The sequence below is a fragment of the Siphateles boraxobius genome, unplaced genomic scaffold (assembly GCF_051911475.1).
Source record: "Siphateles boraxobius isolate OS27281-9 unplaced genomic scaffold, OSU_SipBor_1 55, whole genome shotgun sequence".
NCBI lineage: Eukaryota > Metazoa > Chordata > Actinopteri > Cypriniformes > Leuciscidae > Siphateles > Siphateles boraxobius.
In genome coordinates, this window is record NW_027509181.1 from 2,309,742 (window position 1) to 2,336,668 (window position 26,927).

The 26,927-nt window shown below is 47.0% G+C and overlaps 1 protein-coding gene across 7 annotated transcripts in view; it reads left to right on the forward strand.

Moving 5' to 3' along the window:
* Window positions 1–26,927, forward strand: part of LOC143714613 (transforming growth factor beta-1-induced transcript 1 protein-like) — a 163,528-nt gene that overhangs the window by 9,760 nt on the left and 126,841 nt on the right. For 4 of the 7 annotated variants that reach the window (XM_077205840.1, XM_077205844.1, XM_077205846.1 and 1 more), the window contains exon 2: window positions 989–1,039. The exons of the other annotated variants lie outside the window; for them this stretch is intronic. In XM_077205840.1, coding sequence (XP_077061955.1) covers window positions 989–1,039 — 51 coding nt within the window. The remainder of the gene's footprint in view (window positions 1–988; window positions 1,040–26,927) is intronic. 7 annotated transcript variants of the gene reach the window in all.

The following is a 26,927-nucleotide window of genomic DNA, read 5'->3' on the forward strand; positions in this document are numbered from 1 at the left end:
TCATTTGATTTCATTTGAATAATTAGTAGTCTTCATTGTTTAGATTAAGAATTTATTAATTAATTGATTCCATTAAAGCATCTCACATTAACATTTCATATGGTGTACAAGCACACATGCATTCCCTCTCACTGGATTCATCTTTGTTTTTCTGGCTCTGTAATGTACAAACAGGCTTTTGGTTGTAGTTTTTGCTCTGCTAGCTGATGTGTGTCTATGGTCTCATATACCCCTTTTCCACCAACAAGAACCAGGTGCTGGTTCAGAGCTAGAGCTAGTCCCGGTTCGGAGTTGGTTCGACTGACGAGATTTCAAAGAACCGTTTTGCCTTTCCACAGGCTAGAGAGCCATCACAGAGCCAGATCTTACGTCACTGTATACATCTCATGTTGCCCAGCAACGCTAGCGCGGCACACACAAACACACTAGGCTTCTTCGAGATGGTTCGGCACTGTGAATCTCGAACTCTGAGAGCGATCCAAAAGCAGAAGGAGTCGTATGCTCTCCAAACACTCCCACAGCTCCGATCAGTCCATGCCGCTCCTATGCATCTCGAACAACCCTTCCATCAACAATGGCGGTCGTTGTGTTACTCTTTATGCTCATGGCTTTGCAAACCTACACCGGTATCCAAACACGGCGAATCCAGCACGTTCGTGCAGCTCGCCGTAACTTGCATTAACGGAGATTTAAATCGAGCTGCTATTAGCACGATTAGCTGCTATTTAAAAAATGGCAGTCACAAGTTTCTGTTTGTCTTGTGTGTTGGTTATGGTAACCCCGCCCCCAGCCGCTGACTTAAGCGGTTCTTACTTCTAGACCAGCAATGATTTAGTGCTACTTAAGAACCACTTTTACTGGTTCGGAGCTGGTGCTTTGGTGGTCGAAAAACAAAGAACCGATTTGAAACTAGAGTCTGGCTCCGAACCAGCACCAGCTCTGCCTTGGTGGAAAAGGGGTAATAGTCTTTCTGCTTGCCTCTCTTCAGGAGTGTTTGATACATCTAACTACTCTCTCAGTCCCCATGTTGTTTTGTTTGGTACGTAGTTTTCTGACTGTCTGTTTGTCCTCCTATTGATGTGTATGCACATTTACAGCATTTTTATTAGCATTTTTTGTTATTTCAACACTTTAAATCACCATACAACAAGCATGATACAACAACTTCCAAGCAGGCTATATATGACTTTTCTGTATGAGTGAAATACATGGATGACCCACTGCTCTTGACTTCCCCTTCCATGTCCAGAGTGTTTAGATTTTAGTCCGACTTGTTATGCATATCATGACATTTTATAAAGACAAATGATTGTTTCAGTCTGACTAAAATCTGAGTTTTAAAATGTATTTAAATGTTTGTGCTGTAAATACACCCAAAGTAATTTGCTCATAACATCCTGTTGTAGATAAATTATCTGTACATTGTTTTTTCCTTTTGTTTGCTTTGACAGTTTTTATAATTTAAGTTAGACACAACAACAAAACCTCCTTTCTTGCTTAGATGCACCATAGACAAATATTTTCAACACTGAAGTTGGTTGTATTATACAGCAAACTATCCAGTTGGCATTTATTTTGAAGGAAAATGATACAAATAACTTCTCAAGCAATATATATAATTTTATATAATATATATCAGTCTACCAGTTAAAATTTGGATCGGTTTTTAATGTTTTTAAAAGAATTCTCTTCTGCTTACCAAGCCTGCCTTTATTTTAACAGAAATATTATTACAATTTAAAACAGCTGTTCCCTTTCGAGGGAACTCGCGATGCGTCGATGGCGCTTTGGGAACACCTTTGCGTGACTGAATCTGAAGCACTACTGTCAACTAGTCAAATGGAATGAATGAAGCGTCACGGGTGACGTCATGACCAGGAAGATATAAAAGCACATCCGGTGCAATGCTCGCCTTAGCTTTTGTGCCTCAGCAAAACGCTCTGTGTCAAAACTGTCTGTTATATTTATTGTTGTCTGTCTCTCATTTATATTGTTGTAATGGCGAAACAACTATTTAAAGCCTGTGCTTCTCCTTGCCCTCGTTATATCACAGGTGGAGATACACATGAGCTTTGTGTAGTTTGTTTGGGAGTGGAGCATGCGATGTCAGCCTTCGAGGGGGCTGACTGTCAGCATTGTGAGCGTCTCCCGCTCCGCATGCTCCGTTCCCGTCTGTCCACATTTGAGGATGATGGACAGGCTCGCGAACCTCGGGGTCTGGACCCGCAGCTGCCGAGGTAGCTCGGAGAAGGCTCACCTGGGGTTCGCAAATGGATCTCTCGGCGGGGTTGGAGACGGGCTCTGCCTTATCTCCTCCTTTACCCGAGGGATCCATTGCTCTCTTGCAGGTGTCGGAAGCCCGCGCTGTGGCTTCTTCCGCCCGGGAAGAGAGCCCGATGCTTCAGTGCTCTAGCTCTGAGGAGGTACAGTTACTGAGCATCGGTGAGAGTGACACAAACACTAACAAAGAAACAATAAGGGGAGAGGATTCACCATCCCTCTCCCCAGCATATGAGGAGCTTATTGAGGTGATAACTCGTGCTTTAGATAAATTAAGTATTGACTGGCCAGCAGAAGAAAGAGTTCCCTTTCGTTGTCACTCCGAGTTACGTCGGATGACGACGAATGGGGTTTCGCTTAGAAAGCCTATCAACTTCGAGTATTACAAAACGAGCCAATGGCAAAGAAATGCCATGGGTCTGCGGAATTTGCATGGCGTAACTCCGCCCCACCTCGTGGGTATAAAAGGAGGACGCCGGCAACAGGCAGATATGTTTTCGCTTCGGAGCCAAGTGTAATTCTTCACTCCTTAAGCTATCTCTGATTGTCAGCTTCTTACGAGACGAGCAACTCTCCAGTGTTGGTGTGACGGCGATCTCCCGGCGAGTGCACACTTCCTGCTTATCTGAGCGTGGTTTGCCAGCGAGTGTGTTCTCCGCGGGCGCTTCAGCACTGAGTTTCTCTCACAAAAAGAGCTTGCACGCGGCACGTCTTTTTAAAGATGCCTCGCCCGTGCACTTCTGGTTGCGGTCGACTGGTGTCTGACTCTGATGGGCACGAGCGCTGCTTGGTGTGTTTGGGCTTTGATCACTCTAAAGCAGCGCTCGTGGATGAGTCATGTTCTTTCTGTGGGAACATGACCATCGCAACACTTAGATCGAGACTCAAGGATCTCGCAAGAGTGAGAGTCCCCTCATCCACACCCCGATCTAGCGCCTCCTCGAGAGGCTCTACTTCGGCTGGTGGCCAGGGTGATCTGAGGGTGACTGTGTGGAACAAAGCGCCGACTATGTGTCCGTGCCCCGCAGCACCTTCTCCAGTGTTGCAACCCGCGAGCGTTCAGGGGATCCCCGCTGACCGTCCTTTCAGGTCCCGCGGGTGTCCTTTGGCGCTCCAGAGGAAGATGCGATGTCAATCGCAGCATCACTAGGCGGGTCTGAGTCGTCTGGAAGTGACGACTCGTCACAGCTGCCACCCTCGGGTGTGAATACGGCTGTGGCTCAGTCCGATCCAGAGATGACGGCCATGCTTTCCCGGGCGGCCGCGAGCATTGGTTTGGAGTGGAACCCTCCAACCAGCCCTGAGCGCTCGCGGCTGGACGATTGGTTTTTGGGTGCAGCTGCGGCTTCCCGTCCTCAGCCTGCCCCAATACCTTTCTTCCCGGACGTGCATGATGAAATCTCAAAGTCCTGGAAGACTCCCATGTCTTCCCGCGACCGCTCGTTGATTTCATCCGCCTTTCCTCCCCTTTGATGGGGCAGCCGCCCGTGGGTACACTGGGCTCCCCCCGGTTGAGCGCTCTGTTGCGATGCAGCTGTGTCCTCAGAGTGCTTCTTCTCGCGGCGAGCCTAAGCACCCATCCAAGGCCTGTAGGTTCTCGTCTACCCTAGTGGCGAAGTCCTACAGAGCAGCGGGACAGGCGGCTGCCTCTTTGCATGCCATGGCCACTCTGCAGGTCTATCAGGCGCAGATGCTAAGGGACATGCACGAGGGTAGGACGGACCCAGGGCTCTTCGATGAGCTGCGCGCCGCCACCGACCTCGCCTACCGGGCGACGAAGGTGACCGCACGCTCCCTGGGTCTGGTGATTTCCACAGCTGTGGTCCAGGAGAGACACCTATGGCTGAACCTGGCTGACATGCGGGACGCTGAGCGTCCCAGGCCGGCCTATTCGGCGGTGCGGTGGAGGACTTGGCCCAACAGTTCTCCACCGCCCAGAAACAGACTGAGGCATTAAGCATATTCTGCCCCGACGGCCCGCTGCTGCCTCCACCCAGCCGACCGGGCAGGTCCCTCAGTCTGTTCGCCGCCGAGGGCGCCCTCCTGCGGCTCCCGCCCCTCCTGCCCGGCCCAAGCAGCAGCCTCCACCCAGGCCCGGTCGCGGAGGAAGTTGTAAGAAGGCGCCCCAGCCCTCTCCAGCCCCGCCCCCCGCTAAACGCCGGGCCAAGCGGCGCTCCTGAGACGGGCTGCTCAGGGATGCTGAAAGTTCTCGGACGACACGGTGCGCCGCCTCCGAGCCGTGCACCCCTCGTCCCCCTCTGTCCCAGAGCCGGTTGACAGTGCACGCCGTCCCCGGACCGTGCCGCTCTCTTCCGCCTCTGTCGCCAGCCCCCTGGCAGAGCAGACCCCCGTGGAACGTTCTTCCTTCCCTGGTCTCCTCTGTCAGGGCGCGGTTAATGACTGTGCCCCCACACCGGGCCGCTATGCCGTCCACGTCCGGGCCAGTCATTCCGCCCTGCTGCACCATCGTTGGGAAGTCTGTGGTCCGTATGACCCCGCTGGTACAGTTCTTGGGAGCCTGGCTAGAGCTTCCCCTCCTGTCCCGCTGGGTCGCACGGACGATCAGGCTCGGCTACGCGATTCAGTTCGCGCGGTCTCCTCCCCGCTTCAGGGGAGTCCGCTCCACTTTGGTCGGTGGCAACGCCCCTATCATGAGACCGTCCCTCCGGCCGAGATGAGGACCGGCTTCTACAGCCCGTACTTCATTGTCCCCAAGAAAACCGGTGGGTTACGGCCAATCCTGGACCTGCGTGTGCTGAACCGTTCCCTTCACAGGCTGCCGTTCAAGATGCTCACTGCCAAACACTTTCTCGGATGTATGCGGCCCCAGGATTGGTTTGCAGCAATTGACCTGAAGGACGCCTACTTTCATGTCTCCATTCTCCCTCGACACAGACCGTTCCTTCGGTTTGCCTTCGAGGGGCAGGCATACCAGTACGCGGTTCTCCCTTTCGGGCTAGCCCTGTCTCCTCGCGTCTTCACGAAGGTCGTCGAGGCAGCCCTTGTTCCCCTTCGGGAACACGGGGTTCGCATCCTGAACTACATCGACGACTGGCTGATCCTAGCTCACTCTCGAGACCAGGTATGCGAACACAGGGACCTAGTGCTCCGGCACCTAGCTCGTCTGGGCCTTCGGGTCAACTGGGAAAAGAGCAAACTTTGCCCCGTGCAGAGGATGTCTTTTCTCGGTATGGATATCGACTCTGTCGCCATGTCCGCGCAGCTTACGAGCGAGCGTGCGCAGTCACTGCTGACTTGCCTGAGACAGTTCGAGGGCAAGAGTACGGTTCCACTGAAACTCTTTCAGAGGCTCCTGGGGCATATGGCATCTGCAGCCGTGGCAACGCCGCTCGGATTGCTTCATATGAGACCGCTTCAGCGTTGGCTTCGCGACCGAGTCCCGAGGTGGGCATGGCAACACGGCACCTTCCGAGTAACAGTTACTCCGTCTTGCCGTCAGACCTTCACCCCGTGGTCGGACCTCAGTTTTCTACGGGCCGGAGTGCCCCTAGAACGAGCTTCGCGGCATGTTGTTGTAACGACAGATGCCTCCTCCACGGGCTGGGGTGCCATGTGCAATGGACGTGCTGCCGCGGGTTCCTGGACAGGACCCCGCCGCCTCTGGCACATCAATTGCCTCGAGTTGCTGGCCGTACGTCTTGCTTTGCGCCGCTTCCGGGCCGTGCTCAAGAACCAACACGTACTAGTCCGTTCAGACAATACCGCCACTGTAGCGTACATCAACCATCAAGGTGGTCTACGCTCCCGCCGTATGTCGCAACTCGCCCGCCACCTCCTCATATTGAGTCAGAAGCATCTGAGGTCGCTTCTTGCCATTTATATCCCCGGAGCCCTGAACTGTGCAGCCGACGAGCTCTCACGGCTTCAGCCCCTCCCGGGAGATTGGCGACTCCATCCCCAGTCGGTCCAGCTGATTTGGGACCAGTTCGGGGACGCACAGATAGATCTGTTTGCCTCTCACGACTCGACCCATTGCGCCCTGTATTATTCCCTGACCGAGGGCACGCTCGGCACGGATGCACTGGCGCACAGCTGGCCGCGGGGCCGCAAATATGCGTTTCCCCCAGTGAGCCTTCTTGCGCAGACCCTGCGCAAGGTCAGGGAGGACGAGGAGCAGGTCATTCTGGTCGCGCCATACTGGCCCGCCCGGACCTGGTTCTCCGAACTAGTACTCCTCGCGACAGCACCTCCCTGGCCGATTCCCCTGAGGAAGGACCTCCTTTCTCAGGGACGGGGCACCCTATGGCACCCTCGTCCCGATCTCTGGAACCTCCACGTGTGGCTCCTGGACGGGACGAAGCAGGTTTGAGTACCCTTCCACCTACGGTGGCGGCTACCATCACTTCCGCTAGAGCGTCGTCCACGAGACACGTCTACGCGTTGAAGTGGAACCTCTTCGTCAACTGGTGCTCTTCTCACCGAGAAGACCCCCGGAGATGTTCGATTAGTGTCGTGCTTTCCTTCCTTCAAGATAGGCTGAAGCGAAGGCTGTCTCCCTCCACCCTGAAAGTCTATGTTGCCGCTATTGCCGCACACCATGACCCAGTCGAAGGTAAGTCTGTTGGAAGGCACGACCTGATCATCAGGTTCCTGAGAGGAGCGAGGAGACTGAATCCTCCTCGCCCTCCTCTCGTTCCCTCTTGGGACCTCTCAGTGGTTCTAACTGCCCTGCGGAGTGCTCCCTTTGAGCCTTTGCAATCAGTGGAGCTTAAGTTCCTGTCTATGAAGACAGCGCTCCTGGTTGCATTGGCCTCCATCAAGAGGGTGGGGGACTTGCATGCATTCTCAGTTGACGAAGCGTGCCTGGAATTTGGGCCGGCTTACTCTCACGTGATCCTGAGACCCCGGCCTGGATATGTGCCCAAGGTTCCTACCACTCCCTTCCGGGACCAGGTGGTGAACCTGCAAGCGCTGCCCCCGGAGGAGGCAGACCCAGCCTTGGCACTGCTCTGTCCAGTACGCGCCCTCCGCGCCTATGTAGACAGGACGCAGTGTTTCAGGACCTCAGACCAGCTCTTTGTCTGTTATGGTGGGAAGCTGAAGGGAAAGGCTCTCTCCAAGCAAAGGTTGTCTCACTGGATAGTGGACGCCATTGCCTTGGCATACCAGCAGCAAGGTCGACCGTGCCCCCTTGGTGTGACTGCCCACTCCACCCGGAGTGTGGCATCCTCTTGGGCTCTAGCGCATGGCGCCTCGCTAACAGACATCTGCAGAGCTGCAGGCTGGGCGACACCTAACACATTCGCCAGATTCTACAATCTCCGAGTGGAGCCAGTGTCCTCTCATGTACTCGCTTCAACCAGCTAGTACTGGACCCGCTCAGGTGTCTTCGCTTGCTCGCCATTCCACTCCACGGATTGGATACGTGCGATATTCTCCTCAGGTGAGCTTCCCCGAAAAGCCCTGAGTTCCTCCAGCACTCCTGACGTTGGCGCCAATGTCTATTGCCTGTGCGTCGGCTAGGTGCCTCCCGTGTGCATGGTCCCTCCCCTGAGCGACCCCCAGATGTGTATTTCCACTGTAAGCCTCCCGAGCATGTGTCTTTCCCTTGGCAAGCCACCTTGCCACCCCTGGGGTTGAAATATTCCACCTGCGGCCGGACACCCCAGTGTTCTCCATGTCTCCTTTCGGAACACATGTGTATTCTCTAAGTCCCCCCCTCTGGGTTGGCAGTAATTGCATATTTCCCCTGAACTTGGGATATGCTCCCCAGTGTACCTTGGTATTCCTGTGCTAAATAGGAGTCCTTCGTCCGTGCCAGTCTCACGACAGGGATCTCAGATTTACGCAGGGCACTGGAAGACAGCTGAGAAGGTGGCGTGATTAGACTGGTAACCCCATTCGTCGTGATCCGACGTAACTCGGAGTGACAACGAAAGGGAACGTCTCGGTTACGTATGTAACCCTCGTTCCCTGAGTAGGGAACGGAGACGTTACGTCTGCCTGCCACTTTCCGCTGTACCGCGGGGATCGCCTGAGCTCAGTCTTGGCTCCTCAGCGAAGAAACATATCTGCCTGTTGCCGGCGTCCTCCTTTTATACCCACGAGGTGGGGCGGAGTTACGCCATGCAAATTCCGCAGACCCATGGCATTTCTTTGCCATTGGCTCGTTTTGTAATACTCGAAGTTGATAGGCTTTCTAAGCGAAACCCCATTCGTCGTCATCCGACGTAACGTCTCCGTTCCCTACTCAGGGAACGAGGGTTACATACGTAACCAAGACGATTCTCGTCCTAAAAGCAAATTAGACAAGCGTTTTCTCACATCTAATGTTTCATCTCAATCACGGGCCCTTCCATTCTTTCCTGATCTACATAGTGAGCTATGTAGATCATGGAATAAACCACATTCGTCGCGTCTTTTTAGTCCCCATGTTCACACATTCAAATATAAGGGTGCTGAAAGATTTTGGTTATGGGTCGATGCCCCCAGCGGAACAGACGCTCGCGAGCTATCTGTCTCCTGGGTCAGCATCGTCCCTGAAGGATCCCGTGTTGCCGAAAAAACCACTAAAAACTACATCTAATTTAGTGGGTAAGGCTTATACGGCAGCAGGTCAAGCTGGAGCCTGTCTGCACACGATGGCAGTGCTCGAGGACTATCAGGCAGATCTGCTGGGGGATATCGATAGGAGTGAGGGAGTTAGTCCCGACGAAATTCGAGAACTTCGCCGGGCTACATATCTTTCACTGAGAGCTACGAAGGAGACTGCCCGTGCTATTGGTCGGTCTATCGCAGGCCTCGTAGCTACTGAGAGACATATTTGGTTAAATCTTGCAGATAATAAAGATAAAGATCGGGCTTTTCTTTTAGATGCCCCTATGTCTCCCTCTGGTCTTTTCGGTGACTCAGTGAATTCGGTTGTTGAAAGATTTCAAGAAAATAAAAAACAATCTGAGGCTTTTAAAAAATTCCTTCCACGACGAGTCCATCCCCCTGGGGATGCTGGGCGTTAGGGTTAGCGCTGGGCGTCCCCAGTCAAGCTCCTCGCACCGTGTGCAACAGAAAATAAGTGTTGCATCTCGTGCTCCCCCGAATAAATCTTGGGGACCGAGCCAACACTCTCAGCCGAAGTCGGCTAAGTCTAAGCCGGATCTGAGGACCGTACTTATGGATAGGAAGGCTTCGGCTCAGAAAAGGTCCGGACGCTATGTACGTCAGACCATCGAGGACAGCCCCAACCGGGGTGGAGCAGTGTACACCTCAGAATACGGTGCCCGCTCCACTTCGGGGTCCTCATGGGACCGGTCTGCCAACCCCGCCACCCTTGGTGCTTCGGGGCGCAGTGGTATCCAGCGAAAGTTCGGCGCAGTGTCGACTCGACATTGCGTCGGACTGGAGCCCTCTGAGGGGGGTTCAAAAACAGTCAGTTCGGTTGTTTCCTGCCAATATGCTTCAGGTCGCCGAAGTGGCGGTTCCTTTAACAACAGAGGCCAGTCTCGAGAGACTGGTAGCCTTAGTAGATTTTATAACAGAGTGGAAGAATCTGGCGAATACAGTATATCTCCTTGGGTCCTGCAGATAATAGAGAAAGTTTACAGAATCCAATTCGGTTCTCCTCCGCCTCGTTACAACGGGGTGTTACTCAGGGTAGTACATCCCGAACAGGCTCTGGTAATGGAGCAAGAAGTAGAGTCTCTCTTAGCAAAGGGAGCTATAGAACAGGTGTACTTCCCCGACAGAGAATCGGGGTTTTACAACCGATACTTCATTGTTCCAAAAAAGGATGGGGGGTTGCGTCCAATTTTAAATCTCCGTTTGCTGAATCGTGCAGTCATGAAATTGAAATTCAAGATGCTCACACTCAAACAGATAGTGACTCAAATCAGATCCGAGGACTGGTTTGTCACGATAGATTTGAAGGACGCTTACATCCATGTCTCCATCCTCCCTCAACACAGGAAGTTCCTGAGGTTTTCTTTCAGGGGCAAAGAATACCAATATCGGGTGCTTCCATTCGGTCTAGCTCTGTCACCCCGCACGTTCACGAAGTGCGTAGATGCAGCTCTGGCCCCGCTCAGGCTGCAGGGCATACGCATTCTGAACTATATCGACGACCGGCTGATTCTGGCGGAATCAGAGCAGTCAGCTGTTCGGCATCGAGATGTTATTCTCGCTCATATGAAGAAATTGGGGTTGAGACTCAATGCCAAGAAGAGTGTGCGTTCTCCACTACAGAGAACCACTTTCCTTGGTGTGGTATGGGATTCAGTCACGATGCGGGCCACATTATCGCCCGTTCGTGTAGCTGCTTTCATCACAGCCACAAAAGAGTTGAAGCTAGGCCAGTCACGCACTGCGAAACAGTTCGAGAGACTGTTAGGCCTCATGGCAGCGGCGTTCAATGTGATCCCCTTTGGCCTGCTGTACATGAGACCCTTGCAGGGGTGGCTCAGGACCAGAGGGTTCTCCCCGAGGGGAAACCCACTTTGTATGATCAAGATCACGCGGCAGTGCTTCCGCGCCTTGATTATATGGAGGCAACATTGGTTCCTGTCTCAGGGTCCGGTGTTGGGAGCTCTTTGCAATCGAGTTGCTATCTCGACAGACGCTGCTCTCACCGGCTGGGGAGCGGTAATGGAAGGCCTGTGGAGGAACCATCATCTCTCTTGGCACATAAATTGCCTGGAGATGATGGCCGTCTTCAATGCGTTAAGACATTTCCTCCAAGATCTGAGGGGCCATCATGTGCTCGTCCGTACAGACAACACATCGGTGGTCTCCTATTTAAATCGACAGGGGGGTCTGCGTTCGCGTCCACTCTGCAAACTGGCGCACCAGATCCTCTTGTGGTCCCTCGGGAATATACTCTCCCTGAGGGCAGTGTATATCCCAGGGTACCAGAATATAGGAGCGGACACCCTGTCGAGGCAGGGGCTGAGGCCAGGGGAATGGAAACTCCACCCTGAGGCGGTGGAGTTCATTTGGGAATTTTACGGCCAAGCAGAAGTGGATGTGTTTGTGTCTCAGCATACGACGCACTGTGCACTTTGGTTCTCCCTCACGCAACCAGCCCCCTTGGGGTTGGACGCTATGGTACAGACGTGACCGAGGCTACGTCTGTATGCATTTCCCCCTGTTGGTCTGCTCCCAGGAGTCCTGAAGAGAGTCCGCCAGGACGGAGTAAGTCTATTATTAGTAGCTCCACGCTGGCCGAGTCAAATTTGGTTTGCGGACCTAGTTCATCTCCTCGACGGCCCTCCTTTCGAGATACCTGTCAGGAGAGACCTTCTGTTTCAGGCAGGGGACACAATATTTCACCCCCGGCCGGAGATTTGGAACCTATGGGTTTGGCCTCTTAGGGGGCCCAACTTTTAGAGAGTGGTCTCTCAACTGAGGTCGTTGAGACTGAGACCATTCTTAGCTCCAGAGCTCCAGCCACGAGGAAATTATATATACTTAAGTGGAAAGTTTTCACGTCTTGGTGTCAGTGGCGAGATCCAGTTAACTGTTCAGTCAACACAGTACTTGAGTTTCTCCAGTCTCGTTTCACGTCAGGTTTATGTCCTTCTACCTCAGGGGTGTCAAACTCAGTTCCTGGAGGGCCACAGCCCTGCAGAATTTAGCTTCAACTCTAATTAAACACACCTGATCCAGCTAATCAAGTCCTTCAGGCTTTTTTAAAAACTACAGGTATGTGTGTTGGAGCTGGTTGGAACTAAACTCTGCAGAGCTGTGGCCCTCCAGGAATTGAGTTTGGCACCCCTGTTTTACCTTAAAGGTTTACGTGGCGGCCATTGCGGCTTTCCACGCCCCTGTGGGTTTTACATCTATGGGTCGAGACCCCCTGATTATTCGTTTCCTTCGTGGCACCTTGAGGCTGCGGCCTGCAGTTCGAACTAGGGTGCCGGCATGGGATCTGGCGATAGTTTTGGAAGGCTTGTCTGGGGCTCCCTTCGAGCCCCTAGAGTTAGTTTCAGAAAAAATTCTGACGTTCAAGACTATCTTTCTGTTAGCCATTTCGTCCCTAAAAAGAGTCGGTCTTCTGCCCTCAGCTTGTGTTTGCTTTTGCAGCGAGTTAAACAAAGGCTTAGTAAAAGTCGTAGACAGTTGTCAGGGTCAAACTTTCTTTACTGAAGCCCAATTTGTGAAACTGTAACACAAATGAACAATGATATCAAAAAAGTATATCTTACAATATTACATTCAGTTCACATAGATCAAAACAACATTTAAGATGCACATAAATCGCCTTTACATAACTTAGAAGATAGCTGTACTAAGAAGGATAAACAATCAAGCATCACAATTATGTGCCATGGGTTACATTTAACATATCACATGTAAATCGGTCTCAAACATGTCTATAACCTATCAGAATACATGTAATCATATTTTACCACTTAGATTAGTCTTTAAACTTACAGATTGTGCCTTTTTCAAGAGCGAAACAAGAAGGATGGACGTGGATGCATCTCTACACTCTGCACCATGAGCTCTAAAATCCAAAATGGCTGATATATTATTAAAGGCGACGTACTACTTAAAGTGACCACAAGGTATCAGTATTAACAAAGTAAACTATAATATAACCAAGGCCAGAATACTCCCCGCCTGACATCAACAGATGTCACATCAGGCTTGTGGAACAGTAACAAAGTCGTCAACATTCAGATCGTTAAGTCACCTTAATTTGTGCCCTTTGAAACCAGAAGAACAACCTCAGTGACTGGTCTCAGGAAGAATCTTTGTTCACCTTTCTTTATGATTTTTACTTCAATCTTTCTGACTTTGCCATCCTCACTTGGGTAAGTTTTAGTTATGATCCCAACTGGCCAGTCATTTCTTTTCTCCTGGGCATCTTTTAGAAGCACAACATCTCCATTCTGTAGGTTTGGCTTAGCTGTGCGCCACTTGGGACGTCCTTGAAGTCCACTCAAGTATTCATTCTTCCATCTTCCCCAGAAGACATTGGCTAAATACTGAACGCGACGCCACTGAGCTCTGCATAAATCGTGGTTTTCAAATTGGCCAGGTGGTACTGGTGGGGCTCCAACTTTCTGCGTGAGCAGCATTGCTGGTGTTAGTATCATTGGTTGTTCTGGATCAGTAGAGACTGTAGTTAAGGGACGAGCATTCACAATTGCACTCACTTCTGCCATGAACGTTATTAAAACTTCATGTGTAAGTCTTGCAGGGCTGTGTTGAAGGAGCATGGCATCGAGGATACGTCGGGCAACTCCAATCATACGCTCCCGGGATCCTGCCATATGTGAAGCGTGTGGAGGATTGAACTGCCAGCAGCATTGATTATCAGATAGGTAAGCTTGGATGTTTGTGTTGTGGCAACCTTGCTTGTCAATTTGTAGCTCTTTGCAGGCTCTCACAAATTTGGTTCCACAATCAGACCTCAAGATCTTAGTGGGGCCTCTGATTGCAAAGAAACGCCGCAGGGAATTGATAAAACATGAGGCACTCATAGACTCAATCACTTCTAGGTGAATCGCCCGTGTAGTCATGCAAGTAAATATTACCACCCATCTTTTGGCTTCTGCCGTACATCCTCGTGTTTTCCTGACCGCGACTGGCCATGGACCGAAAACATCCAGCCCCACGAATGTGAATGGCGGGTCTATGTGTAATCTGTCGGCTGGTAAATCTGCCATGATCTGTTCCTCTTGTTTGCCTCTCAATTTGCGACAGGTGACACAGTTGTAGATGGAGCTGCTGACTGATCTCTTACCTCCAACAATCCAGTAACCTGAGAAAGCTGGGCCTGCCGTTCTCAAGCACACTAGTTTTGAAAGTGCTCACCGGGGGTTTGTGAGCTCCACCGAGGCACACATCTCCTACAATCACCCATCCCAAGTCGAGGAGTTGGGCATATGGAGCATTGTGAGGACCATTGCGCTGTTTCCGGACCTTGTGCGCACGGATAAGATCTCTCCCTATAAGAATGAGAATGTCAGCTGCGGGATCCAGTGGAGGTATCTGAGAGGCAATGGCTTGAAGATGAGGATGGTAAGCAGCGGCTTCAGGAGTGGGAATCTCCATACTGTTATCAGGGATCGAATTACACTCTATGAGTGTTGGAAGCCTCATTGATACTTTCCCATCCAAGGATTCAACCACAAAGTCTTTTGCTCTCCTTCCACTAGTATCAACTGTGCCTGAGCATGTTCTCATTGTGTAAGGGAAGACTTCACCTTGAACATTGAATGTACGAAAGAAGGCTGGCCTCGCTAAAGAGAGGTTACTCTGATCATCCAACATTATGTACATACGTTTCTTTTCTTCAGAACAACCGTCAGGGTAAACATTGACTAGGCAAATTTTTGAGCATGACTTTCCTTGTAACCCTGCTCCACATATCTCTGTGCAGATGGACGTGGTCACTGTGGAGCTTGGTTCCTCTTGCTCCCCGCCTTGAGCCTCTGTTGGTATGGCGGGTCCCTTTTGGAGCCATGGAGCTGGACCATCATGAAGAGCAGAGACATGGTCATGGCTATTGCATTCTGAACAATGGATAGTCACCCTGCAGTCTTTGGCCCTGTGGTCTGAAGAAACACAGCACTTGTAGCAGATAGAGTTCTCTTTAATAAACCTCTTCCTTTCAGCTAAAGACTTCATTCTGAAACCTCTGCATTTCAATAGTGAATGGTTCCTTTTGTGGAGGGGACAGTGTCTTGTCAGGTCAGCTGAACTGGTGTTGGAACTTAGAGACAAGTTTGATTCAACCTCTGTTTTGCTGGAAAAGATAGAAGGTCTGAATCTTGACTGCTTCATTTGGATTGTTTCAGCTTTAAGAGGCAATGTGTTAGAAGATTGAAAAGAGAAGCTGGGATCTGTTCTCATTTCAGCGTTTTCATTGACGAACTCAACAAAGTATGAAAAAGGTGGATAATGAAGAAGATATTGTTTTTTGTACTTTGTTCCCTTAACTACCCATGCTTCCTGAAGATTGTGAGGCAATTTTTCGACGATAGAGTTTATTCCCTTTGATGTGTCAAGGAATCCAAGACCAGGTAGACTGCCTTCCTCTTTTACTGCTTGCACTTCCAGGAGCAGATCTGCGAGTGCTTGCAGCTGATTAAAGTCTTTGTGAGAAATCTTAGCGAAACTCTCTAAACGTTTGAATAAAGATGCTTCGATTACCTCTGGGGAACCGTATTTTCTGTCTAAACGTTGCCATAAATGTCTAAGGCCAGCTTCAGGATCATGTGCATGGGCCGCTCTTATTCTCAGAGCATGCCGGAGGGATTCACCTTCAAGCCACTTAGTAAGCAAATCGATCTCTTCATTGCCTTTTAGATTTAGACCATTAATGGCATTCAGAAACGCTGTTTTCCAGGGTATGTAATTCTCTGGCTTGTTATCAAATACTTTGAAGCTGCAAGTGAGAATATCACGGCGTGCAAGAAACACTGCAAGATCAGACACCTCGCTGGATCGAGGTACTGGAGCACTTGGCGAGCAGGTGTTTCTCACATGAGAGGGAAAGCAATTTGGCTGCCTTGTATGCTGATACCCCATTTGGTCATGTCTGCTTGCTGCATTTACAACGTTAGGAGTAGACTGGCTGATTCCAGGAATGTCTTTGTGATCTGCACTTGCTTGATCATTCTCTTTCTTCATACTCTTGTTCTGAGAAAAGTGTATCCTAATGTATTCTTCTGTGCGTTCAGCAGCTAAAGAACTACCCCTTTCAGTTTCGTCGTTTGAAGACATTGCGGCAGATTCTAACACCCTTGCTGCTGCGAGGGCTGCTTCAGCTTCTCCCTCCTCTTTCAGAGCATTCAGCGTTGCTTCAATCCTAGCCTTTTCGATCTCCATATCTATCTGGCGCTTTGCAAACTCAGCTCTTGTGCGTGCGGCCTCTGCCTTAGCGCGTGCTTCAGCTGCAGCTTGGCTTGCATTAGATTTATGAGAGCGACGTGAGGATGAAGTGTTGCTGGCTGAAGATTTAGCCTCTGACCTGGTTTCAAGCTTGGAAGCTTGGCTGTGTTTCGACGAGTGGGACATTTTGGTTCTTTCAGCAGATAGAGTGCATGTAGTCCAGTATTAAGCTCTCAATGTGAAGTCAATCTTTTCACTCTTCTGCCCTCAGCTTGTGTTTGCTTTTGCAGCGAGTTAAACAAAGGCTTAGTAAAAGTCGTAGACAGTTGTCAGGGTCAAACTTTCTTTACTGAAGCCCAATTTGTGAAACTGTAACACAAATGAACAATGATATCAAAAAAGTATATCTTACAATATTACATTCAGTTCACATAGATCAAAACAACATTTAAGATGCACATAAATCGCCTTTACATAACTTAGAAGATAGCTGTACTAAGAAGGATAAACAATCAAGCATCACAATTATGTGCCATGGGTTACATTTAACATATCACTTGTAAATCGGTCTCAAACATGTCTATAACCTATCAGAATACATGTAATCATATTTTACCACTTAGATTAGTCTTTAAACTTACAGATTGTGCCTTTTTCAAGAGCGAAACAAGAAGGATGGACGTGGATGCATCTCTACACTCTGCACCATGAGCTCTAAAATCCAAAATGGCTGATATATTATTAAAGGCGACGTACTACTTAAAGTGACCACAAGGTGTCAGTATTAACAAAGTAAACTATAATATAACCAAGGCCAGAATAGTCGGAGACCTTCAGGCTCTTTCTGTGTCTCCCATCTGTTTGGAATTTGCACCGGGTATGGTTAAGGCGTTCTTATACCCTAAGCAGGGTTACGTCCCTAAGGTGCCAACCAATATTCCAAGGCCTATTGTAATGCAGGCATTCTGTCCTCCTCCGTTTACATCTTCGGACCAGGAAAAACTGAATCTCTTTTTCTCTTGCATATGAGTTCTCTGGCCAGCCATGCCCTTTGGTGGTCAGAGCTCACTCTGCCCGAAGTATGGCGGCCTCTAAAGCCCTCTTATCAGGAGTTTCCCTTCAGGAGGTTTGTGATGCGGCGGGTTGGTCCTCGCCGCTAACATTTGTGAGGTTTTATAGCCTGGACCTGGAAGCTGCCCCAGGATCCCAGGTGCTTTTTACTTAATTTGCCGACAGTTTTATCATCTTGCATTTTGTAATTATGGCGTATTGGGTATTATCGTTCCCAAAGCGTCATCGACGCATCGCGAGTTCCCTCGAAAGGGAACGTCTCAGGTTACGACTGTAACCCTAGTTCCCTGAGAAGGGAACGAGACGATGCGTCTCCCTGCCATACTTCCTGCATCCCTGCGATCGACTTTGCTTCGGCTCTAAAGCTAACGCGAGCATTGCACCGGATGTGCTTTTATATCTTCCTGGTCATGACGTCACCCGCCCTTGACGCTTCATTCATTCCATTGGACTAGTTGACAGTAGTGCTTCAGACTCAGTCATGCAAAGGCGTTTCCCAAAGCGTCATCGACGCATCGTCTCGTTCCCTTCTCAGGGAACTAGGGTTCCAGTCGTAACCTGAGACGGTTTCTATGTGAAAATGTAGTGGTGTAATTTATTCCTGTGATCAAAGCTCAAATTTCAGCATCATTACTCCAGACTTCAGTGTCACATCCTTCAGAAATCATTCTAATATGATGATTTGATGCTCAAGAAACATTTATGATTATTATCAATGTTGAAAACAGTTATTTACATTTTTATTTCAGGATTCTTTGATGAATAGAAAGCTCAAAAGACCAGCATGTATCTTAAATAGAAAGCTTATTGTATAATTAAACACTAAAGTTCAAAAGTTTGAGGTCAGTAGGAATTTTTATTTTATTTTTGGGGGAAAAAAATAAAATCAATACTTTTACTCATCAAGGATTAATTAAACTGATTAAAAGTTTATTTGACAATTAAAAATTTGACAATAAAGACATTTATAATGTTACAAAAGATAACTTTCTATTCATCAAAGAATCCTGAAAACAAACTGTTTTCAACATTGATAATAATCATACGTGTTTCTTTATCATCAAATCATCAGAGTATACTCATTTCTGAAGGATCATGTGACACTGAAGACTGGAGTAATGATGCTGAAAATTCAGCTTTGGTTACAGGAATAAATGACACTTTAAAATATATTAAAATAGAAAACAGTTATTCTAAATTGTCATAATATTTAACAATATTACTGTTTTTATGTTTGTTTATTTTTAATCAAATAAATCCAGACTGGTGAGCAGAAGAGACTTTTTTTTAAATAGTAAAAATCTTACAGATCCAAAACTTTTGACTGGTAGTGTATATCAATCGATTAAAAAATTAACTAGTTAATCAAACCATTTTCCGCAATTAATCGCGATTAATCACACCTACACCTACACCTTTACATTTTTTTAATATATTTTTGTATTGTAATAATTTCACATTTAATCTCCAAATGTATGTGGAAAGAACATAAATATAGTAGCATATATTTTAAATATTTGTTTAATGGCATCTTTTTATGAAAAAATCCAGTCTCTATGAAATATATTTTTCTCAATTTTAGCCATTTAGTATAGCCATTCAGCATTACAGTATAATTAAGCTATCAATTTTAATATTTATTAGGCTTTAAAAAACTTTTTTTGATTTAAGTGAACTTAAAACAATCTTTACATAAACCCATCGTAATAAATGGCACATTTAACTTTGCCCTTCAATATATAAGGACTAAATTTTTTTCTATTGGCACAGTCAGACCAGTTCAGTTTCCTTAAGAGGGAACTCGCGCTGCGTTGAAAGACGACACTTTGGTGAACGCCTTCAGCATGATTGTGTTTAAAGCCTGTATGGTATGGAGGACCAAACCTGCAGAAATTAAAAATTAATAAATGAATAAATAAATGAATAAATAAACAAATAAATATGCAAATAAATGTAAAAATATATAAATAAATGACTATTTATACTTTTATTTCCTTAATTATGTATAATTATATTTTTTTTCACATTTTTTTTTTTGATTTATTTATTTATGCATTTATTTATTTTCAATTTTATTTATTTTCACATTTATTTATGTATATGTGCATTTATGTCTACATTTATTTATTTATACATTTATTTATTTATACATTTATTTATTTATGCATTTATTTATTTATACATTTATTGCTCTGTATGCTAATGAGGGGGGCGTGTTTTACCTAAGACATAGCAATCGATCTCAGAGTGGCAGTGCGGAAGCATTGAGGCCACAGTGACACCTTGTGGTGTGACCAAACAATATGCAAGACGTTTGTTGACGTGACTTTACAGGTCACGCAGGAAATAAATGACTTAGAGATGGGCAATATGGCCAAAATCTTATATCACGGTTTATGTCCTTTAATATGCCCTTACTGTATGTAGCTATATAGGTTTATTTTTTTAAACCCTTATCATAGGCTATATGCATCATCATGTAGCCTATAAGTTCTTAAGTTTAACTGATCAATTCAGTTAATAAGGCACTACTATATATGGCTGTCACCAGTAAAATCAGTTTCAACAAAATCCTTCTTCGCACTGCTGGGACGTGCAGACGCTGACTCTGAATGGCATTAGATATTACTTACACAGACTGTTAATGCAGAGGAGCCATGGATGCATTTACATTGCAATTACAGTTGGGTAAATAATGTTATAAGATTAATTATTTAAATATAATATTTTGAATATTGAAATATGAAATGATAGAATCGATGAAATTATACTTTTAAATATGAAACTAAAACAGCCAGTAGGTGGTGCCAAGCCCCCGTCTTAACGAGTGAGTTCAATCATTAAAGGGTAACTAACCCCTAAACCAAGTTTTTTTAGTTAATGATCTGTAAGAATTCGTTCAAATAGGCTATTGATTTGTTCAAATAGGCTACTGATTTGTTCAAATAGGCTACTAGCATGAAATCTTGTCATGGGTAGGCTGTGACCTATCAATGTGGCATATATGTTCATATATCCATTCAGTTAAAGGTACAATATGCAAGGAATTTTTGCCACCAGGGGTCGCTAACCTCTCACAATAACAAAGGCGTATATTGATGACGTATATTCCGCATTAAGCGTACGTATGGATCTTGTCGTCAAGCTGATGGATCTTTTATGGATGAGTGAATACATTGATGTTTTTAAAATGACTGTGGTGTGAAGCAGGGCGCGATTGCTAGACGTATACCAGCGTCTCACACAACGTGAGTCCTGCGGATATAAAGGAATAAGGACATTTCATTCTACCGAACTACACGCAAGTGCTGAATTAATACTCACACAGGTCAGTTTATTAGACAAATTAAACTTGAGGTAACGCAGTTCTGTTTCACTTGCTCTAACAGTTACACTATCACACTAAACGGCATTTGAGTGTGTTGAATGTTGTTAGTTAGGTTGTGTCTTGGCTGTATCTATGGACTACTATGGCAGTGCGATGTCAAACCTGGTGGAAACCGAGGGTAACGCGGATATGACGTCATTGACTGGCGACTCCTCACCCCTGCTCACACGCCCCATTTCCTTGGTTGAAATCGCAATTCTCTCACGATTTACAAATAGTTGGAAATATTTGGGATATTGTAAGTAATCAACTAAACAAAATATATAACATTGGCCTAGTGGTTTTTGGATATTTTACTGCAAAATTCTTACATATTTTACCTAGCAACCCAAGTTCATATCAGGCATCATCACATCGCTGCCTTCATACAGCAAAGTCATTCAAATGTGAGGCTAATGCACAATCAATTCAATAATCAAATCAATGGACACATCTATCTTATGTCTTATAGCCTAGTCACTCCTTCAAAATGCGCACAGACAGCCACACACACACTATTGGTCTGGTCACTCTGGTGACGGCACACCAGGATTTGAATAGGCTACAGTCAGAAAACATTGTGTCAGCAGTACAGCTTTAAAGTACAAAAACGGCTTATTCGCTCCTACAAACTGCGCTAGGCGCACACACCGACACGCAATAAACGTCTGGCGACGGCGCACCAGGATTAAAAAAAGAGAACTACAAAACAGCATTTTAACCCTTACGAAATGCACCATAGGCTAATCGCACAGATAGAACTACAGTACAAATGTGGCAGAGGTGATGGCGCACCAGGGTAACGTTATAGAAGAGAGAACATTTTGGTGTCAGCGCACAGCAGGCCACCATCAGACAACACACAAGCCAATATAAGGGTTTTAAAAATAATAAATAAATTAATAATTTACGTTCTAAAGGGGGTGCTTACTTTTATTTGTAGACGAAACTCCTTTTCCTCGATTTACTGAAGCCTATATGTAAAACGCATTTGCAGCTGCACAGCTAACGTTAGCACAGTGAGCGTGTCACGGTATACTAATTCATTGTTTCCTTCTCGTCTCGTATTGTTGTTGTTGCATGAAAGCACGTGTGTTGTGGGTGTGATTGAGTGTCATTCCTTGATTCGCTCCAGCTGATCATCATATCTTCACCAGCTGCAGCCGATCTCATTTCACCATAAATGACCAGTATGGAGGACTTTGTTCAACACAGTATGAGAAGAATGGACTCGCAGGAGAGGAATTTGAATGACACGGGTCGTGTGGTACAAGCTTTTGTGACGCAGGTGTCCGAGCTGACCCAGCAGATTCTTCGAGCTCCCGCTGCGCCACCCACACCAGCCGTTCCCCTCATTCCACCGGAGAATCCAACTCACGTCGAACCACGGCTACCTGTTCCAGAGAGCTACGTGGGTGAGTTTGCCTATACTGTGGAGGCTCGGGACACTACGCTTACAACTGCCCGGTAAAAGGCCAAGCCCGATAGTAAGCATGAGGCTACTATCGGGTGGGATCTCCGCCCAGAAGACTTCATCCACATCTACTCTCCTTCCGGTAAGACTGAGATTGTCAGCTCACCAGCACGACGGTCGAGCACTTTTGGATTCCGGGGCTAAAGGTAACTTTATGGACAGCACTTTTGCACACAAATTGCAGATTCCCCTCAGACCACTCACACAAAGGATTGCAGTACATGCACTTAACGGTCAAGAACTCCCCACCATTTCATTAACCACTGAAGACATCACCCTCATCACTTCAGACAATCACTCCGAGACAATTTGTTTTTACATTCTGGATTCACCCCTGGCACCCATTGTTCTTGGACTTCCCTGGCTCACCCGTCACAACCCCCGAGTGGACTGGCAACATAAAGCTATACTGGAGTGGAGCAAGGAATGTCATAAGTCTTGTCTCGTGTCTGCTTGTCCGTCTGTGCCAGTTTGTGTGTTTCAGGAGGAAGTAGGGGATTTGTCTAACGTGCCCGAGGAGTACCATGATCTGAAAGTAGTGTTCAGTCTCATGCTGCTTCTCTTCCTCCTCATCGTCCCTATTACTGTGCCATAGATTTAATGCCAGGTAAGTCTCCGCCTAAAGGCAAGTTATACTCACTTTCTGTTCCTGAAAGGGAGGCTATGGAGAAATATATTTCTGATTCTCTGGCAACCAAGCTCATCCACCCTTCCTCTTTTCCAGCGGGGGCAGGGTTTTTTTTCGTGGGGAAGAAGGACGGGTCTCTGCGACCTTGTATTGATTACCGGGGGTTGAATAACATCACGGTAAAGAATACTTATCCTTTGCCGTTGATGTCTTCAGCTTTCGAGAGGTTGCAGGCTCCGTCCATCTTCACGAAATTGGACTTGCATAACGCTTATCATTTGGTGCGCATCAGGGAGGGGGATGAGTGGAAGACTGCTTTTAAAACCCCCAGGAGGCACTTTGAATATTTGGTCATGCCTTTCGGGCTGTCCAACTCCCCAGCAGTCTTCCAGGCACTGGTCAATGACGTGTTGCTAGACATGATAGACCAGTTCATATATGTTTACCTGGATGACATATTGATATTTTCCTCGTCTCTCCAGGAACATGTGCAACACGTCCGACGAGTGCTTCAGAGGTTGTTAGAGAATGGGGTTTTTGTCAAGGCGGACAAATGCGATTTTCATGCACAGTCTGTTCCTTTCCTAGGATACATCATCTCGTCTGAGGGAATGCGTGTGCACCCTGAGAAGGTTAAGGCTGTGGTAGAATGGCCAAGTCCAGATTCCCGTAAGGCCCTACAGAGGTTTCTGGGGTTCGCCAATTTCTATCGACGTTTTATTCGTAATTTCAGCCAACTAGCCACAGCTCTGACTGCCTTGAGCTCCCCAGTACTCCGTTCAGGTGGTCAGATACAACCGAGGCTGTATTTGCCAAACTCAAGAGCCGCTTTGTTTCAGCTCCCATTCTCGTTCCCCCTGATTATTCACGGCAGTTCGTGGTGGAGGTCGATGCGTCAGAGGTGGGGGTAGGAGCAGTCCTGTCCCAGCGTTTTCCCACAGACGACAGGATGCATCCTTGCGCGTTTTTTTCTCATCGCTTGTCCTCAGCCGAACGCAATTACGACATTGGTAACAGGGAGTTGTTGCCAGTCAAGTTAGCGTTGGAGGAATGAGGTCATTGGTTAGAGGGCTCGGGGGTACCCTTTATAGTCTGGACTGATCACAAGAATTTAGAGTACATCAGAACTGCCAAAAGATTGAACTCCAGGCAGGCTCGGTGGGCACTTTTTTTCGGTCGTTTTGATTTTGCTCTCTCGTACCGGCTGGGGTCCAAAAACATCAAACCCGACTCTTTATCACGCATTTTTGATCCTTCCGAACGCCCGTCTACTCCTGAGTGCATTTTACTGGAGAGTCTATTTGTCTCCACACTTGTATGGGAGGTCGAATCGAAGGTCAAGATGGCCTTAGAAGGGGTAACGCCTCTGCCCGGTTGCCCACCGAATCGCTTATTCGTGCCGGAGGGATTAAGGTCTGACGTCATTCAGTGGGGTCATTGCTCCAACGTGGCTTGTCATCCAGGAGTTTGTCAAACTAAATTTCTAGTCAAGTAACGAATCTGGTGGCCACTTATGGCTCGTGACATTCACAGTTTTGTTTTGGCTCGCTTGGTTTGTGCCACTGGTAAAACTTCCAATCGACCCCCAGATGGGCTCCTTCAACCGCTGCCAGTCCTTTCGAGACCCAGGTCCCATATCGCTCTCAATTTCATACCGCCCTCCCACCCTCCCAGGGTAACACAGTCGTTTTGACAGTGGTGGACCGGTTCTCGAAGGCGGCTCATTTTATTCCCTTTACCCAAATTACCCTCAGCTAAGGAGACAGCGTTAACAGTCATTGACCACGTCTTTCATTAACATGGCCTCCCGATGGACGTGGTCTCTGACAGAGGACCCCAGTTTGTGTCCAAATTTTGGCAAGAATTTTGTAAATTACTGGGAGCGACGGTTAGTTTATCCTCAGGGTTTCATCCCCAGAGCAATGGACAAACCGAGAAAGCCAACTAAGATCTGGAAAGGGTGTTGCGATGTTTGGTTTCCAAGAATCCTTCCTCATGGAGCCAACAACTTTCCATGGTGGAGTACGCCCACAACACGTTACCAATGTCGGCTACGGGCCTATCTCCGTTTGAATGTAGTTTAGGTTACCAGCCACCTATTTTTCCCAGTCTGGAATCAGAGGTCGCGGTTCCCTCCGCCCACGCCTTAATCCAGAGGTGTCGCCGCACTTGGACTAGAGCCCGCGAGACTTTACTCCAAGTGGGGGCGCGCACCAAGGCTAAGGCCGATCGCCTCCGGTCAAAGCCTCCCATGTACGTCGTCATCAAAAAGTGTTGCTTTCTACTAAGAACATTCCTCTCCGTTCCGTCTCTAATAAGCTTGCTCCCAAATTTATTGGCCCGATCTGTCACCAAAATCATTAGTCCGGTGGCAGTCCGCCTTAGTTTACCTCCAGCGTACAGGAGAGTACACCCCGTTTTTCACGTTTCCAAAATTAAACCTGGGTTTCATGCTCACATTAATCCGCCAGTCCCAGTCCTGTGTTGTGGGCGTGATTGAGTGTCATTCCTTGATTCGCTCCAGCTGATCATCATATCATCACCAGCTGCAGCCGATCTCATTTCACTATAAATGCTCACAGTTTTCTCATCTCCATTGTCAGATCGTTGTTGGATGTGTCGGTGTTCCAGTCTTGTGTTCCTGAGTCTCTCGTCGTGTCTTCCTGTGAAGTTCGTCTTGATTGTGGATTATCGTCGGTTGTGGATTATCACCGCTTCTGGATTGTTCTTCGTCTGTCTTCACCGCACCACTTGGGATTCACCACGCTGACCATCGACGTCCCTGTGACACCATTTCCACGCCCGAGTCTTTCTGTTTGGACTTCCTCTTCATTTAATAAAGAGTTATTTACCTGCTATTGCTTCCTGTGATCCGTTGAGTCATGACAGAGCAAATGGCTCGCTCATAGGCTGTGCTGCGGCAACTGCACACCCAATGGCGCGGAGGCCTCTGACGTGAAAGGAGCAGAACAGACTTTCCTCCTTGGCTCTTATTTCCATTGAAAAGGAGAGACTCATGAAATTGAGAAATACACCCAACAAAGAGGACTTTTACAACAAAGTAATTGACATCTTTGTCCAGAGGGATAGACGCATGGACTACAACGGTTTCCCGTTAGCGACCACAGCTCTTTTTTCTTCATAGGATGCTTCCAACGTTAGGCGCCGCTAGATGCTAAGTAGCTTGAAGAGGGGGAGTGAGTGAGAGCGAGTGGATCACGTGACATGAAGCAAGCTCGGTCTCTGCCTCAATGTTGATAATTCAAGACAGCATGAGAACTAACTGTGCATGCGCAAATCTACGTAAACTACGTTCTATGGACCAAAGAGGCACTGCTAACCTCTGCCTCAATGGCCATGGCCTTGAATTTTCTGCATGAAACAATGATTTTTAGGAGCAAACTGTGGCAAATGGAGTATATTATATGTGTATTCCTGAGTATTTTTGTTACAAAAATTTATATTTGGAATAAAATAAATGCAATTAATAATGTAGTGAATTAATAAATCTCTTGGAATTAATACATGTAATGTCAACATTTCCTTTGGTGAGGCACTGCCTACCCTGCCTACCCTGACCGAACATCCCTGGCTGCTAGACAGTTGACCACGTGTTGCTTAGAGGCGCAGCGATTCTGTGGAGTTTGGAACTTTTTTCTTTTTCTGAAGAAACAGCAAAAAAGAAAAAAAAGTATTTTTCAACACTCTTCCCGTGTGCTAGTATATCATATTATGTTATAAAATAAAATTATAAATCAATTATCACATACATAGGCTTTTTGTTGTTTGCGAGGTGGCGGAAAAAAGAAATAATCTTTTTTTAATCTTTTTTAAAAAAGAAATAAATTTACTTTTTTGAGAAATAATTTACATACAAAATAGGCATTGAACAGCCAATAGGCTATTAACAAAATTGTACATTTTACAATTCACAAATGGCAGACGTAGTTGCAAATTACAATAAATAACACCAATGAAGCCTCAAATCATATTTACAACCATGAAAGGCAAGAAAGAGAAAATAAATAAATGAATTAAAATATTATAATTGTAATGTTGTAATAATATAATGTTGTTCTTTCAATTATTTCAATTATAATATTTTTAATTAATTTATTTATTTTCTCTTTATTTACCTTTTTTACCTCTTTATGGAAAAGTTTGTTGCTGTCAACATTGTTTTTGGAAGATAGGCTACATTCAAAATGCAATTAGCTTCTGTGTACGGATCTACAATGCATGTCATAAAATGTGGTTGATAGTGGATAATTTGACGCGCTTCTGTGTCAAAGTGTCTGTTATCTGCGGAT